The 17,773-nt window shown below is 36.8% G+C and overlaps 1 protein-coding gene across 5 annotated transcripts in view; it reads left to right on the top strand.

Annotated features, from left to right (window-relative positions):
• LOC129764224 (protein amalgam-like) overlaps nt 1–4,661 on the top strand; it is a 238,800-nt gene extending 234,139 nt beyond the window's left edge. For all 5 annotated transcript variants that reach the window (XM_055763092.1, XM_055763087.1, XM_055763088.1 and 2 more), the window contains 2 exons: nt 3,014–3,184; nt 3,666–4,661. In XM_055763092.1, the coding sequence (XP_055619067.1) occupies nt 3,014–3,184; nt 3,666–3,857 (363 nt within the window). In that variant the 3' untranslated portion in view covers nt 3,858–4,661. The remainder of the gene's footprint in view (nt 1–3,013; nt 3,185–3,665) is intronic.
• The last annotated feature ends 13,112 nt before the right edge of the window (nt 4,662–17,773 follow it).

Here is a 17,773-nt window from a genome sequence, read left to right as displayed (position 1 = left end):
TAGAGAGAGTAGAGAGTAGGGAGAGTAGAGAGAGTGGAGAGAGTAGAGAGTAAGGAGAGTAGAATGAGTAGAAAGTAGAGAGAATAGAGAGTAGAGAGAGTGGAGAGAGTAGAGAGTAAGGAGAGTAGAATGAGTAGAAAGTAGAGAGAATAGATAGTAGAGAGAGTAGAAAATAGAGAGAGTAGAGAGAGTAGAGAGATGAGAGAGTAGGGAGAGTAGAGAGAGCACAGAGTAGAGAGTAGAGATAGTAGAGAGTAGAAAGTAAAGAGAGTAAAGAGAGTAAAGAGTTGAGAGAGTAGAGAGTAGAGAGTAGAGAGAGTAGAGAGTAGAGAGAGTAGAGAGTAGAGAGAGTACAGAGTAGAGAATAGAGATAGTAAAGAGTAGAGAGAGTAGAAAGTAGGGAGGGTAGGAAGAGTAGAGAGTAGAGAGTAGAGGGTAGGAAGAGTAGAGAGTAGGGAGTAGAGAGTAGAGAGTAGGAAGAGTAGAGAGTAGTGAGAGTAGAAAGTAGAGAGTAGAGAGAGTAGAGAGAGCACAGAGTAGAGAGTAGAGAGAGTACAGAGTAGAGAGAGTACTGAGTAAAGAGTAGAGATAGTAGAGAATAGAGAGAGTAGAGAGTAGGTAGAGTAAAGAGTAGAGAGTAGGAAGAGTAGAGAGTAGAGAGAGTAGAAAGTAGAGAGTAGAGTGAGTAGAGAGAGTACAGAGTAGAGAGTAGAGATAGTAGAGAGTAGAGAGTAGAGAGTGTAGAGAGTAGAGAGTAGAGAGAGTAGAAAGTAGAGAGTAGAGAGAGTAGAGAGAGTACAGAGTAGAGATAGTAGAGAATAGAGAGAGTAGAGAGTAGAGAGTAGAGAGAGTAGAGAGTAGAGATAGTAGAAAGTAGAGAGTGGAGAGAGTAGAGAGTAGAGAGAATGAAGAGTAGAGAGAGTAGAGAGTAGAGACGGTACAGAGTAAAGAGTAGAGATAGTAGAGAGTAGGGAGAGTAGAGAGAGTAGAGAGAGTAGAGAGTAGAGACGGTACAGAGTAGAGAGTAGAGATAGTAGAGAGTAAGGAGAGTAGAGAGAGTAGAGAGAGTAGAGAGTAAGGAGAATAGAGAGAGTAGAGAGAGTAGAAAGTAGATAGAGTAGACAGTAGATAGAGTAGATAGAGTAGATAGAGTAGAGAGAGTAGAGAGTAGAGAGTAGATAATAGAGAGAGTAGAGAGTAAAGAGATTAGAGAAAGTAGAGAGTAGAAAGAGTAGAGAGTAGTGAGAGTGGAGAGAAAGTGGAAAGTTTAAAATAAAGAGCAGAGAGTAGAGAGAAGAGAGAACAAAGTATAGAGTAGATAGTAGGAAATGAAGAGTAGAGAGTTGAAATTCAAAGTCAAAATTGGAAGAGCAACAATTGATCGCAGAGAAAGAGTAGATGTTCGAGACATATATTTGGATAAAAAAGAAACATTGAATAAAAGAAAAGAAAATAAGTTGCGAGAGTCTGTTTGAGTGCAACAGCAAAGCTACTCCAATGACTTTGTGGTAAACTTAATCAAACATAGAATTGGGCCGCTAGTGAAAGCAACAAAATCGGATTACCTAGCATACTTTTCAATGTAGAGTCAGTTTGAGCCAACAGAATCCGAAACAAAGAAAAAGTTCTATAAGTCTGTCATCGTTGAAATTCTAACATATGCGTAGAAGGATTTTTTTCGTGAAATATAACCGTCTATCACCTCCTGAAAGATTCTGGAAAAAATATTTTTTTATATGAGAAAGGTGTTTTTTCACTTTAAGGGAATGAATCAAAAATTCAAATTCATACCATAATTGGGACACTTACCCTAATATATGACAAATTGAGACATAAAAAAAATTAGGCAAAAATGTTCTGTATCTCGATACCTCCCTAACTCGATGGTCCCTTTGGATATCGAGTTAGGGAGAGTTGACTGTAATAGTGTTTTGCAAATATTCAACAGTTATGAAATTTCAAAATAACAACCTATCGACTATATACTATATAAAAAACCTCACTTTGTATATCTCCATCAAATTCTAAAAAATCGTGCAAAACTTCACCAGCAGCTTTAAAAAATCGTGTTCGGTACACATTTTGAAAAAAAAAAATTTATGCGGTAGATAGGGACCGCATAAAAAAAGTTTCCCCCAAGAAAATAACGCAAATCCACGTCATTCACAATTTCCATTTGTTTCCCTGCTTTGCGATGGGACACTTTGCCTCTTCGGTTGAGCGTGGCTGTTTTGTGGTTTTAGTTGCATGTCGAAACGTGTTGCTATTAGAAATCATGTCATGCAAAAACTTAGAGCATTTGATGAGAGGAGGGGAATGATTTCAGAAGTGGATAATTGAGACGCAAATATGCTTTTTTTGCACTGAAATGCATATAAACCATCGAAAAAAACTAAATGGATGATAACTTCGTCAAATATGCTTATTTTGATACACCGCAGAAAAAAAATAGCACCAAAAAACCGCACAAGAATATTAATCCAAACAACAAAATCGCACAAAAAAAAACCGCACAAAAACAGGTTTTACTGTACTTTAACGAAATTTACTATTAGAATATAAGCCTCTTTCATTTTATTTTTTATTGAATTCGATCACAACGGTCACAACATAAAAAATATTTCTTAGATACTCAACAAAATTGACAACAAGTAGTATAAAAAAATATGTACACATCAATTCAAAAATATATTTGATGTTTTTTGTATGCCCAGTTTTTACCTATATTATATCACTTTTTAGATGAATTTTCGTATCGTGCAATATAAGCCATAATTCAAATTAGTACGTCAGTAATCGTTTATATCGTGTCAACGCTGTTTGTGTCCAAATCCTACCCTACGGAAGCGAACGATGGTGGCATCCAAAATATAAGTTCCAGCCTAATTCTATAAATCGGACTTGACCTTGCTGCAAATGGCTAATTCCGCATGTCGGACAGCCAAAGCAGCACTCACCCGCTCACATCCTTAATATTTATGCGTTTGTTTGCTTGTCCGTGTCCACTTTGCAGATGAACGAGTCTTATCAGCATCCGGGCAGATGGCACGACGTCATCCTGAACCCCCCGTCGACCAGAGCCGAATCGTTCCGTCACATAATGACGTACACAATCCGGGGCCTGGACCCGAACTCGGTTTACGAGACCATCGTGCAGGCGAAGAACCGATACGGCTGGAATGAGGTAAGCGTGGCCTGCGCTTCGATTTCGTAACTGCAAAAAGAGCGGCGAGCGGATCAATGTTAATTTTCGATGAAATCATTTCCGGCCGCCGCTGCTGCTGTTGTTGTTGTTGTTGATTATGATGTTGTTATAATCCTTTTCGTGAAACCCCCGCAAGGGAAGACCGATTTACCAATTTCAGTGGGTGATGATGCATTCAGAGCACAGTTTCCGGCCAGAAGCGAGACACTGTAGATAACGATGGGATTAATTTTGCAGTCGGAAAATGATGCGAAAGTTTAAGCCTCGTTGAGCTCAAATTGAATTGAATCAAATTTCCCACCGGTGAATTTGTGTGCGTTAATTAATCATAATCGGCGTTGTTCCCGCTTCAAAAATGTAAAACAATTTAGATTATGTTCCGAGAATAACAGCAGCAGCAGTTCGGCCAATTTTGAGTCGTTGTTTTTGTGGATACTAGATTTTCCCTTTCATCCTGCAGGTCAGCGATATTTTCCAGTTCTACACGCTGAGTACCGATATGCCAGAGGAGGACGTGGAGCAGACCTTAGGTTCGACCGCTTTCGGCAATCCCTTCAGCTGGGCCAGCAGTATCCAACCGAGCCTCAACCGAAACTGGATGCTTCTGTTGACGGCGGTGATTTTTTCGATCAAAGTTTTTGGTAGTTTCTAAGGAGCAAAACTTTCGTCGAGCCTCGCTTCAGTTTGCATATTTTTATGGTAGCTTATTTGTTTCTAGCGATTTAGAGCAAATATTTTCTTTTGTATATTGAAAATAAAAATAACATTCCTAGGCTAAGGATGATGAAACTGTATTTTAAAACTTGTATAACATTGTTTTTGTTTTATTGAAGATTGAGATGTATGGCAACAAGAGCTATTCGACATCTTCGGAAACAATTAACGTCATTCGTCAGTTGTGCTAAAATTATATAAAAATACAAGAAAAAAATATACAAGCTTGTTTCAGCTACGCCAGTATAGTACTTCGACCCCGAATATGCATAATTATTTTCGCAAATCGCTTTTTGCACCACCTGTTAATTTTTCTCTATGTGACGCATATTTAGGGTAGTACAGCTGGGAGCAAGCTTGAATAGAAAGATAGAGTTCCAGTTTTCCGTATGAAACAGCTCTTATTGCCACCACCCCCCTCCCATTTAGTAACCATTCATCGGAGTTACATCAGAGCTCAAATCGAAGCATATTTTGTTGGGTGAGCATTGATGTAAATCGTACGAGGGATGAAATACAAACAACACACAGAGAAACGATAATTTATTGATAATGTAAAGAAGGTGTAATTTAGAGAATAAGTAAGTGTACTGTAGAGAGCAATCCTATTTCTGGAAATTGACTAGATTATCCTTTGTGAATACGACTAAAAATGAAGAAAAAAAAGCAAAAAAAAAAACACAGAAACGAAATAAGACTAGAGCTACGAATAAAATGGATTTTTTAATAAAGCTATTTTCAAAACCCAACTTACAATGTTGCAATGAATGTATGGTAAGAGCACAATCGAAAGTATCACCAATTCCCATGCCCCCAACTCCACAACGCTTCGAGTTTGCTGTTGACTTTTGCGTTCTGCGGAAAAGTTCAATCCAATTCGCTATAAATTAATTACTGTTTACTTAATTGGAAATATGCGAGTTCGGTACGCTCTGTCGGACTTTTTAATTAGTGCTCTGCATCTCATGCGCTTCCACCAGCAAACGTGTACAGATCTCACGAGGTGCCAATCAGAGGTAAGCAATTTAATGAACATAACATTATATTAATTCGTACATTCGTACATAAATAATTGGAAGAAGGGATTATACCGTAAATTTATTTCGACAAGGTAACACAAAGCTCACAATGCGTTTGACAGTGAAAGCCGACTGATTATAACATACGAGGTTGGATCACTGAGTACACGAGCTGATTATCATAATAATAATATTGAATAAATAACTTTTAATAAATTACTGTTGTTCCATTCGAAGTACTCTTCATTTGTAGCACCTCACATTTTTAGTATTTTTGAAAAATCATTCTATCGTGATATTTTCTTTCCGCCTTGAACTAATAAAGGTTCACTGTTATATGTTTTTTTTTCGATGAATTTTTATCGGTATTTCATGGACTGATCTTCAACGGGTATTCCTGATTTAATCATGATGTAAATATAGTTTATGAACTTTCTGAATCAAATTCGGAACCTAGTCATTACATTCAGAAACAAAACCGGTCTTATTTCCACCGTCAGCTGTCCGTTCCAGCCCACCGGTACAATCATTAAAATTTTTCAGTATAAAATGAATTTACTTGTTTGTTAAATACGTAATATCAGTGGATTGAATTTTGAATTTAAAAATTCAAAACATTCAAAATTGCTTAGGGGCTGTCCACATACCACGTGCACAGAAAAAGCACGATTTTATACTCCCCCTCCCGCTCCGTGGACAAGCGTGGACACGTGGACATTTTTCCTTATTTTTTTTGAATAATTTTATATACATAGAAAAATTTTTTTAACGGGTGTTAAATATAAAATGAGACTTTTTTCAATCACATACAAAAAAAATTATTTTTTTCATCTATTTCAATATTTTTTATTAATAACATGATGTATTTTCTTCAAAAAAATGTCGGTGAATGTTTGAGTATGGGCCGTGGTCTGCTGTTCGACGCAACTTTGTCGCGATGCTCTCACAAGAACGTTGTACTGCACTTACGTCCATTTTCCGGATACAGTTCCGGATTCTTGTAGTCAGTTGCTTCGTGTCCTTGGCCCTCCAATTGTTTTTATACACTAGGGCACTGAGTGAGCCAAAGAAATCCTCTATTGGGCGGCATTGGGCCAAGTTTGTTGGGTTACGATCTTTCGGCACGAACGGTATCTTTTTCTCCTCAAGATACGCCAGCGTCTTCTTGGCGTAATGGAAAGACGCCTTGTCCGGCCAGAAGACGTACTTCCCATCCGCGTAATGCTCGTTCAGGAACGGCATCAGGATTTTATCGAGGCACTCTTCTCGATAGATTTGTTGGTTGATTGCCAGACCGCTCGGCTTAAACCAAGGCTTTGAAATGCCCCGGTCGGAAATGGCGATGTACAACTTAACCTTTTTTTCAAACTTGTGCTTGAACTTGTATTTCACTTCAGGCGGTGTGGATGACTTGTCGCTGGCGTAGTAATTATCATTTCCTGGAATATGCGTTTTGAACAGCGGAAAATAGCTTTCGTCGTCCCTTGGCCGAGTGGTTAGCGTCATAACTAACATGCCGGGTGTTCGGGTTCGATTCCCGTTCTGGTCGGGGGAATTTTTCGTCAAAGAAATTTCCTCCGACTGGCACTGTGATCACGCGTATTCTAGAGCTTGCCACTCAGAATGCATTCAAGGCGTGTTATTTGGCATAGAAATCTCAACTAAGTACTAATAAAAATGACGCAAGTAATACTACGTTGAGACGGCGAAGTTCCTCTAGGAACGTTAGTGCCATTGAAGAAGAAGAAGAAGAAGCTTTCGTCGTCCAGAACGAAAGACGTCTCGCGGTATTTTTTGGTCATCCACCGACACTATGATTTAACCGTCTCAATCTGCTCCTCCGTGTACTCCGGCGACCTCGTCTTCTTCCTGCAGACGAATCCTTCCATCTTGAGGGTCCGATGGATCAATACTCGGGAGCAGCCATATTTCCGACCGGCGTCACGCAGGCTGGTTGCATCCTTGTTGTCAAACAGCTTCTTTAACGATGTCTTCCTCTGCTTCGTCATTATCGTCACCGGACGACCACTTCCGACCTTCCGCTCTACGTTCAGGGAACCCAGGATACGATATACCGTACTGACAGGTACATTGTCTTCCTTAAAATGTGCCACCGTGAACTTTTTTCCTTGCTGGAAATGCGTTTCGTAGAACCGTACAATGCGTTCGCGGAGCACGTGCTGTTTCGACGCCATATTTGCTTTGACTAAATTCAATCTAGCAAAACCAAACACGCCTACTGTTTCTAGGGAGCCCAAAGAGCAATTTTCTTGGAGAAAGAAAATTTTACGCTCTTTATTTGAGTTACTGAAAAGTATTGAAACAATTCTCGTTTTTTATTTAACACCCGTTATCAATTAAAAAGAATTTCAAGAAAAGATAAAGCGTTTTTGGTTTTCTTTCAAATCTTCTATAGATTTTGAAAATGTATTCCCAATAACAATTCAATCAACCTGCTATTTCGCTTCCATTTGATTCAAAGAAAGTTTCAGTAAAAATATTTACTATAGAGGTATTCTCTATCGAATTAAAAATTCTCCTTTAATTTTGAATTGAGAATATTTCATGAAATAATGAACGCACAGCAAATCGATAGTCAAATCTGCCCATCGCAAACTTGAAAATATTTTATACAAGGTCCAGTTATATATCGCAGTAAAATATATATGTATATAATTGAAACATTATATGAGAAAAAATGCATTTTCATAACCTTCATAACCTGGAATTCTGGAAATGTGGGGGTAAAACGGACATGTTAAAAAAAACTTCAATTATATCTTTGGAAAGTCATGTTTCCCAAAATTTTGATGCAGTTTCTTGCAATTTAATATACTGTATTTCAACCTAATTGGTAAAAAAAGGGTTTTTTTACTGAAATTAAAACAGGTCGAAAAATACATTTTTTTTTTCGATGCGGGTAATATGGACAGATTTGTAACGCATAAAGCGTAAAGGTTTATCGATCGCGAGAGGAATAATTTTATTCAACCAAGGTCTGAACTCATCACGAATGTCCGTAAAATGATGAAAAAACGAATTAATCAACCTAGAAGTGATATCGTGCTTTTCATCAGTATAAACGGACAGACCCTCAACGAATTTGCTTTTGGTTCCAGTCAGCTTCTAAACAGTCCAAATTTGGCGAATTAATGTCCGTTTATAGACGCAGGGCATTCCTTAGGAATAGATTAAACAGACTTTTCACAGTCCATCTCACTCCCAGTGGCAACTGTCCATTTTACCCCACCAGAAGAAATATTTAAATAATTTAAATTTTTCCACTCAAAAATGAAATTACTTTTCCGTACATACCTAATATTGCTTCTCTGTTAACTCACAAACCGAAATATTACCATTAGCGAATTGAATTTTGAAATTAAACCACTCAAAATGCTTAATATCGAAGCAGCTAAAATTACATCCACACGCGGAATCATGTATGATTTTCGGTTTTTGTTTCCCTTTTCCACTTTTGATCAGTATTCATTGCCATTGGCTTAAATATTATAGAATAACATGAAGAAGGTGTTCTCATTAACAGAAATTTGGAATTCAAAATGTAACTATACAAATTAACCAAATGTCCGTATTACCCGCGGTTCCCTTACATGGGGAAAAAAGCATTTTTATTATTTTAAAAACAACACGTTACAAATCGGCCAAAATAAGTATTTCTGACGAAAAACTTTTTGCAATCACTCCTTTTTAATTTTTTGTACATTTTATAGATGCGGATAACTAATACCTTTTCTGATACACTTTACAAAAAATTGCACAATGAAAGACTTTTCGTAAATCATCTAAATTTAAAACAAATAAAGATATAATATGAAAAAACCACCGAAAAACAGGATTGCAAAAACTAAAGTTCGATTTCCTCAAAACGGTTATTTCGAAAATGACACTTACCACAAAAAATGAAAAAATTGCTTGATGCTTGTTCAAATCAGGCATGAACCGCAAAATGGACGATTGTAAGGTAAAAAGTTTTTCTAACAAATTGTTTGTGCCCAAACTAAAACTGTAGAGACATCAAATACTGGATGCATTTTCATCATCGAATCGGTGGTAAGTTGCAACAAAATTGACGCATCCTTAGGCATATGATGACTGGTAAATAGTCGTTGAAGCTCGAAAACGGTCGCAAACGGTGGCCTTGTAAGGTTTCACGGTGAGGATGGTTTTGGTGAAAAAAAACCTGCGTTTTTCAAGAAGCTTATGAAAATCTACTGATCAGATTTTTTGCTAACGATTACTGGATTTCATAGCAAGAGACATAATGGAAGTACCTCCGAAATGGCAACACGGTAATCAGTTAATCTTAATCTGATTATTCTTACTACGCTGAGTAAAGTAAGTACGTAAAAATGTTTAATTTTTGTATATTGGATTATACATGAGAATTTAGTCAATTATAGAAGTGTTGATTTTTTCCAAGGAAAATTATTGACTCAAACAAATGTATCAAACATTACATTTTTACGAGACATTTGGCCTTCGAGTTACAAATTTGCGAAATAAAAAAGTTGATTTCGAGGTGATTGTGGATACTTTTGTCACATGGATAATGTTTCGAAAGTTGAAAAAATCCGAAAATTGGATGTTTTTCGAATAATTGGATGCGGAATGTGGAATTTATGGGAAAGCAGTTACAAAATCCAGTAAGAGAAAACGACTTACGATCATAACACTACCTCATGACTAATATTGACCAATCATTTGAAGTCTATACCAAAATAACCTAGGACCATATGATTCTACATTAAAAGAAAAGAAGAAAAGTATTAAGAAATACCTTCAAATATACATATTACAGGATTGGTCGACTTCACACCCTTTTATAACGGATTAGGGACACGAAAATATACTTCCACAAGTAGTTACAATAAAATCAATGCAAGCGATAGGTTTTTTTTTATTTACTGACATTTTGGATAGTCAGGTCGTTGTTCGTGATCAACATGACATCCCGACAATTCCCGACATCAAGAGTCACTTTTAACCCGGAGACAATGCACGAAAGTGCAAAAATTGAATAATCGTGAACCACGAACAGCAACATGAGGCCAAGCATTGTCACGATGCAATATTATCGTCTCGTGTCTGGTCGCATAATCTGGACGTTTTCGGCAGTAGCTCACTTCAAACGGATCGTTGTGGATCCTTTTGATCCCACCAAATGCTAAACCTTACTTGGGCGACGTGGATATTCGGCTTCTCTGTTGATGTTCCTGGTTGGCTGGGCTTTACATACGATCTTTTGATTGTTTTTTATTGTCGTAGTGAATTCATTTTTCGACCCCGGTAGCGATTCGATGCAAAAAGGACTTTCTTCCGCACCATTCAAGAAACATTTCGGACATGAAACATCACCGTTCGACAGCTTTTTTTTTCAATTCATATGGATGTATCCTGCACGAGCTATTTCTAAACGACTCAAAGTTTAGAAATAGCTTGTCAAGTTACTTTCACAGATTCCGCAAGCTCTGTCTGTCAAATCGTCCAAGCCATTTCCTACAAACACTGTCGGATGGTGAAGAGTCATCATAAACTTCGACAAGCATTCGATGCACTTTTCTCTCAATGGAAACAGGAAATCAAAACTTCCCGCGAATGGTGCTTGTTACCAACGAAACTCGACATTTTCAACGCTGTAAAAGTTGAACTTGTTGTGCAAAACTCAAAGACTTCTGAAGAATATTTGTTTGACAGATGTCGACACTTCACGATTCAGCAAAAACCAACTGTCATCGTCCGCTATTTTTAGCAGCCTGAGCCATCTTATGGAAACGGAAAGAATTAAGTTGCACACCCAATTTAAATGTACCATAATAGTTCGAAACGTAGAAACTAAATTCTCCAACTCGAACAATATTTTATCATGTACTACACTCCAGAAAGCATATAAATTTAAAACAAACTTGAAAAAAAACAAAAAAAATCCGTTATTGTTATACACTCTCAAAGTCTTTCGAGGAAAGAACAAATGAAAAATTTAAGATTATAAAATTGTTTATGTACAAGAATCGTTTGCTTAATTTTAAATCGGTAATGGAGCAATTCCAGATGACATCGACAAATGACAAAATATGAGAATTTTTTATCCGAATGAAAGTCTGTATTCCGTTTGGGTTGGAGGAAATATGAGTTTTCCACAGCAATTGGAATTTTTTTCAGCTCAAGTATAACTTTTCAATAGGATCTATCGATTTTAGTAAGAGTTTTTAAGATATAAATTATCAATTATTTCTATGAGTCGTACCGAAATAGTGTCTCAGAGAGAGTTATAGTTATAGTTATATTTAAAGTAGAACTCATGTGGAAAATTCAAAATATGAGTTCAAGATAGTAAAACTATTTTTGACGTACTTTGTGGAACATCGAATTTTTATGAGTTTTGGAAACTTAGAATTTGTATATGTTAAGAATCATTTTTAGCCACAAATTATGGATCCTCGTATGGTTTAAAATAATAGAGCTCTTTACCAATCTCCTTCTAGATGCAGCCATTCTAGAGATATTTATAAAAATATTTTTAATTTTTTGTTTTTTTTATAGTAAATATATTCTTTTAATATGTTTGTCGTGTTCATGAAATTTTATGAATTTGCGGTATGAAGAATTGTATTCTTATGTACTCATTGATGGTAAATGTTTTGTTACTTCTTTTAAAAAGTCTTCACAAAACGACTTGTTATTTATTTATTTAGTTGTATTCGGTCTTCGGTGGTACCGTACAGACTAATCCTAACCTATACAAAATTTTTAAGTCTACAGATGAAACATTGTCTGGTTATATTGAAATCAAATTTATCACAGATGGCATTGAAAGCTTTGAGACATGAGCATAGAGAACTGTTGTATCCGTAATTAGTCCTGTGCCTAGGAATGGCGATTAGAGCGGAGTGTCGCAGCTGGCGAGGGGGTACAATAAGTGGAATTTCACGTAGTATATCGGGACAGTCAATGTTGTTCGTCAGGACGTCGAATACGAACAGCTGTTGCAGCCTTAGTCGTCGTATCGACAGGAGCTCGAGAATAATCAAGCGGCAACGATCTTGGTAGTCAGGAAGATTTAGTGGATCATTCCAAGGCAGGTTTCGAAGTGCGAAACGTATAAACACCTTCTGGATGCGTTCAATGCGGATTATCCGATACGTGTGGTAAGGTGCCCAAACCGGAACAGCGTATTCTATAATGCTACGCACTAATGCGCAAAAAAGCGATTTCAGTGCATATACATCGGGTAGCTGAGCAGCATTACGACGAATAAAACCAAGTGCGGAAAAAGCTTTGGCAATACTGATAGAAACGTGCTCATGAGAACGAAGTTTAGAGTCCATTATAACTCCCAAGTCGCGAATGGACTGTACGCGTTCCAATGGAGTATTGTTGATCAGATATTGGTGTGAGACTAAAGATCGACTGCGGCTAAAGGTGATCGTTTTGCACTTCTTTATGTTCACACTCATACCATTCTCTCTGCACCAGCTCAGAACAACGTCAATGTCGGTTTGCAATAATATGCAGTCTAATGGAGATGCGATGACTCGAAAGATTTTAAGGTCGTCAGCAAATAGTAGCTTACCGGAGGATATACGAAAGCATAAGTCGTTGATGAATAGGACAAATATCAATGGACCCAGCACACTTCCCTGTGGTACACCAGATGGTATGTTGAATGTACTGGATCGCGACGAATTCAGCTGTACGAATGCAATGAAATGAAATTCCAACAACACAAATACACCTCGTTGATTCAACCGGACGTTATGGGTACAAAAATAATGAACTTGTTTACGTTATGCCTAGATTGTACCTGAAGTCAGGTATATTTAAGGTACCTGTATCTAAAGTTACTCTAATTCAAACATCGTTCATCCGTCGAACAATCTCCCTTATAGAGTAAATAACAGTATACCACAATGGACTTCAACAAAATTTTCTCGTGTTGCAGACCGTTCCCGAAAAAACGGTAAGAAATTTTCATCTGAAAAACGTTTTTGAAACGTGTCAGTGATCGAGAAACTGAAGTTAATTCATAGAAATTCGATGTTCCATGAATAGTTTTACCATATTGGACTCATTTTTTGAGTTTTCTATATGACTTCTATGTTGTATGAAAATAGCATAAAATTTTTGAAAATGTTAGTTTTTTTTTGTGAATAAAAAAAGAGTACTAATTTGTTTTTATTCTCAGTGTATATTTTTTTCACGTTTAAACATCAATACTACATAACTCTTTCAAAGACACTATTTCGGTACGACTCATAGTTTTTGAGATATAAATTATCAAAGATTTCTGTTACTAAAATTGGTACGCCCTATTGAAAAGTTACACTTGAGTTTAAAAAATCCCAATTGCTGTGGGAAACTCAAATTTCCTTCAACCCAAACGGAATGCTGACTTTCATTCGAATCAAAAATACTCATGTTTTGTCATTTGTCGATTTCATTTCGAATTGCTCTTAATAAAAAAAAGGTGAATGTTCGAAAGAATTTATATTGAAAAATCCAATTTGGGCGAGACGAAGTTCACCGGGTCAGCTGTTGAACATTTTTCCGTCTGAAAAGTAGATTTTAGACAATTTTTTTTATGATAACTGTAAATCTCGACGTGTTATGTAATTTTAAGATATTTGGCTCCATTTTTTTTAAAACCCCGATTTCCTGTGATTTTCCTGTTTTCAAAAAAAAAACCCTAATGAAATAATAGGATAATAATGGTCTAATGTTTTGCGGTAAAGAACAAAAATACCACTTTTCTCGAAAATCTGAGAACCAGTAAATTGATTTGGCATGGAATGGATGTACATAGTGCATTTGTTCCGGGATAACCATGCGCTTAAATCGCGCTCAAGATGAAGGTTGAAGGAAGCCACAAATGGCTTCCACAATGGCGCTCATTTCTTTCATCTCCCTCCCTCATCCCACGCCCGAAAATCAATAATATTGCGAAACAGTGTGATGGAAATGATCGTTTTCGCACACTTTCCATCAAGTAATATCAACCAAACTCTAATCAATTACTCACAAGATGTTAACTTTTCATCTGCCGTCGCACTGCACAGTGAAAAACGTCGAAAAACTCGAGCTAGTGCTCTAGAAGTAAAATTTTCATTTTTCAATTTTCCACAATGGTTTTGTTTGTATTGATGAAAGCATCGATATTTTTTCGACACTGATGCCAGACAACATCTTCGAAACAGCTATAAAAACCACTCAATAAAATATTCTTCCTGAGCCATAGCGTTTCATGTCATGAAAATCAATGAAATAAATTTGTGTTAATATCAATACAATTATTGTTTTACGTTTAATGGGTCTATAATGTAAGTTTTAGCAACTTTAACATTGAGTAAGAAAATTGTATTGCAGAGCTCGGAACACTGCCACGGCTGCCTATGCTTTCAAAGATAGTAAACGGAAAAGTATTACATTCAATCAAAATGCCTCGGCCAACGAAGAGAAGGGTTAAGGCTCTTCAACGTGAATATGTCAAAATAACACAATCAACGAATGAAAATATTAAGGAATTATCAACATCGAGTTACTGTGCGGAAGAACTTGTTAATACCAAAAGAGCCCCAATTCGCATGTGTTATAAATTTGCTCATGTTACGCTCGTGCATAATCAAAATTTTACTTTTATGCAAATACACGCCACACAGTCTGATAATTGAATTGATCTACTTTCGTGTGCTTCGCTTATCTCTCACAAACACTATTACTCAATTTTTACAAGTGCTTCTACCTATACTACTACAATGGCTTCCTTCCACCTTTACCTTAAACTTGGGAAAAAAAGAAAAAAGTTTTCGTAATTATTGGTTGTTTTTCATAGTTTACATGGTTTCGTGACCAAGAGCATCATATTCTTTTATATTTTTTCTTGAAAGCTGAGGTTTTTTTTCACATAACATATCCGAGTATCAGATGTCTTTTTTCGTTTATGAGTTATGATTTTTCAAAGTTATATAGCTCCCTTGGTCCCGACACCATGCAAACTATGAAAAACAAAAACAAACAATTATTACAAACACAAAATCCGATTTTTGGCAAGTATTTTATTTTTTCAGAGAAGGCTAGCCTTAAACTTATTATTTTTAATTCATGTGCAACGTAAGACATCACGACACTCATAAGACGGGACGTAATACTTATGGTTCTTACTTATTGAACGGATTAAAAATTTATTAAATTTTCTAATGTCGACCGGTTTTGGGCGCGAAGCTGCCCATCTACGGGACAATGTCCGACTGAATACTTGTTGTCTTCGTACGTGTTGCGTAGTCGTCCGAAGATTGTAGAGATATGTTATTGAATTTTCAGCTCCGTCCAGTTGAACAAACACGAATGTGAAGATAATCTTCCCATCACATGATTTCACGGAAATCTGAGAACCGCTATATCGGTTCGGCATGGAATGGCTGTATATTAGGGTGCCAATGAATGTATGGGAAAAAATCGACCCTAAAATTTCAAAAAGTTGCCCTATACAAAATGTTCACCACCTCGAAAAAACACCCTATGCCAAATTTCAGCTCAATCGGACTTAAGGGAGAATGGCGCAAAGCGGTCAAAGTTTGATTTTTTTGAAAATCGAAAAATCACCCAAGGGGGAAGTAAAGAAAATCGAGGTTTTCGAAATTTTTTTTTTTGATGCCAAATGTCCTAAAATTGCATGAAACGTCGGCACTCTGGGATTTTAAAAAAACTCAAATTTTTACGTTTGTGACACCAGTAAATGTAGTCCGAATGAGCTAATATTTTGCATAGGGTATATTATTGTGCAAATCATTTCGTAGCAAGTTCCGAATGAAAAATCGAGATAACTATTTTTATTATCACCATACTTTTCGTTTCGCATGCCGAAAAAAGTCCCAGAGTGTCGATTTTTGGCAAAAATTTTTTTTTCGAGATGACACTAGATCTCGACGTTTCATGCAATTTTAAGACATTGGGAATCAAAAAAAATTTTCGTAAACCTTGATTTCCTCCCCCCCCTTGGGTGATTTTTCGATTTTCAAAAAACTCAAACTTTGACCGCTTTGCGCCACTCTCCTTTAAGTCCGATTGAGCTTATATTTGGCATAGGGTGTTTTTTCGAGGTGGTGAAAATTTTTATGGGGTAGCTTTTTGGAACTCGAGATGGCCATTTTCATTGTATATATATATTTTTTTTTTTTCAATGTGTACCCTAAATATGTTCCCGAAAGACATAATCCCACGTCGAAAAATAGAAATTCTTATTTTCAGCGGGGGAAAAGGAACCTGAAAGAAAACCTGGTCGAAAACAAATAACTTTTATCCATAAAAAAAAATTTTATCATCTGCACGTCAACCTTTCAACTCTCGCGATCTTTTTTACATCTCTCGTTTTGCAGCTCCCGAAACACACACTAAACTTCTTCTTCTTCTTGAATGACGTTAACGTTCCCTGTGGAACTATTGCCGTCTCAACGTATGCATGACCTAGCGTCATTTATTAATACTTTGTTGAGATTTCTTATGCCAAATAACACGCCTTGAATGTATTCCGAGGGGCAAGCTCTAGAATACGCGTGACCACAGTGCAAGTCGAAGAAAATTTCTCTGACGGAAAATCCCCCGGCCAGAACGGGAATCGAACCCGAACACCCGGCATGATAATGTGAGACGCTAACCACTCGGCCATGGGTGCACTTAAATACACTAAAAACTATGATCCAATTAAATCCGACCAATCAAACGGATGACCGATTTTTTTGATCACGGTATTTAAAGGGGAGGCCAGCAATCTTACAAGCAGTTTTGCCACGTTTAAATCTGTGCCAGAGAGGTCAAAAATCTTTCTTATATGTACTTTTTTTTCCAACAATCTGTACCAAACATCTGAACCATCGAAAAAATACGTTGCAGAGAAAAAAAAATTTATTAGCTTTTACAAAAATTCTCATTTATTTACTACAAATACTACAACTACATTTGCAAGTCATTCGTGTGTTTGATGATGCTTATAGATAGTTTTTTTTTTCGAATCTAGACTGTATACTACAATTTCTTAAAATTTTCGAGCTGCCACCACGATGTTTGACCAAATCGTTTGATCTCAAAATAGCGTACATCGTATCGTTGCTGAGCCGATTTCAAAGCTTTTTTTTGTTCTGATTATATTCAGAAAAGTGAGGAGTGAGGTATAGGGAGAACGGTACAAATAAGGCATCGATGCGTCGGAAAGCGAGCGGACCGTCAATTCTTTTTAGGCATCCGATTTTTGTCCACCAACCCTGCACATGATCGTTTTCTGAAATTGTGATTTCCTTATCTTTTTATCTTTAGGCTACACAATTAATTCTTCACATTTTGTACATCCCCATTGTAGAATCCTGGAAACGCTTCTAACACAACGTTAATGCTAGTCTAATTGGAAATTTGTTCTGGAATTTAACATCGCCGTAGACTTGAGCGTCGAATCATCAAAATCGAATCTTTTTTCTCATTTGTGTGATCAGCTTCACGAAAACACTGCGACAAATATCCTTTAAAATGATCTGCTTTTTGCTGTCTATTGTTCAGATAATTTCTTCTGCTACTATTCCAACCTAAACACTGGACATTGAAACAACGTAAGATTCCTCGCAGATATTAATGAGAAACGATCATTATGTCTTTATGTAGCATCGTGAATTCAGGTTTCACAGCCTGGAACAAACGATTCAATATGTTGATCTGGGGCAAAACATACGTCGCACCGTCCCACGCGAATCCTTTCAGACGGTCCTTATAAGGAATTTCGTTCTTATGAAACTGATCAATCATTGCATTGAAAATGCTTTTATGACCAGCAGCA

This window comes from Toxorhynchites rutilus, chromosome 2 (assembly GCF_029784135.1).
Source record: "Toxorhynchites rutilus septentrionalis strain SRP chromosome 2, ASM2978413v1, whole genome shotgun sequence".
Lineage (NCBI taxonomy): Eukaryota > Metazoa > Arthropoda > Insecta > Diptera > Culicidae > Toxorhynchites > Toxorhynchites rutilus.
This window is presented reverse-complemented; position numbering and strand designations above follow the sequence as displayed.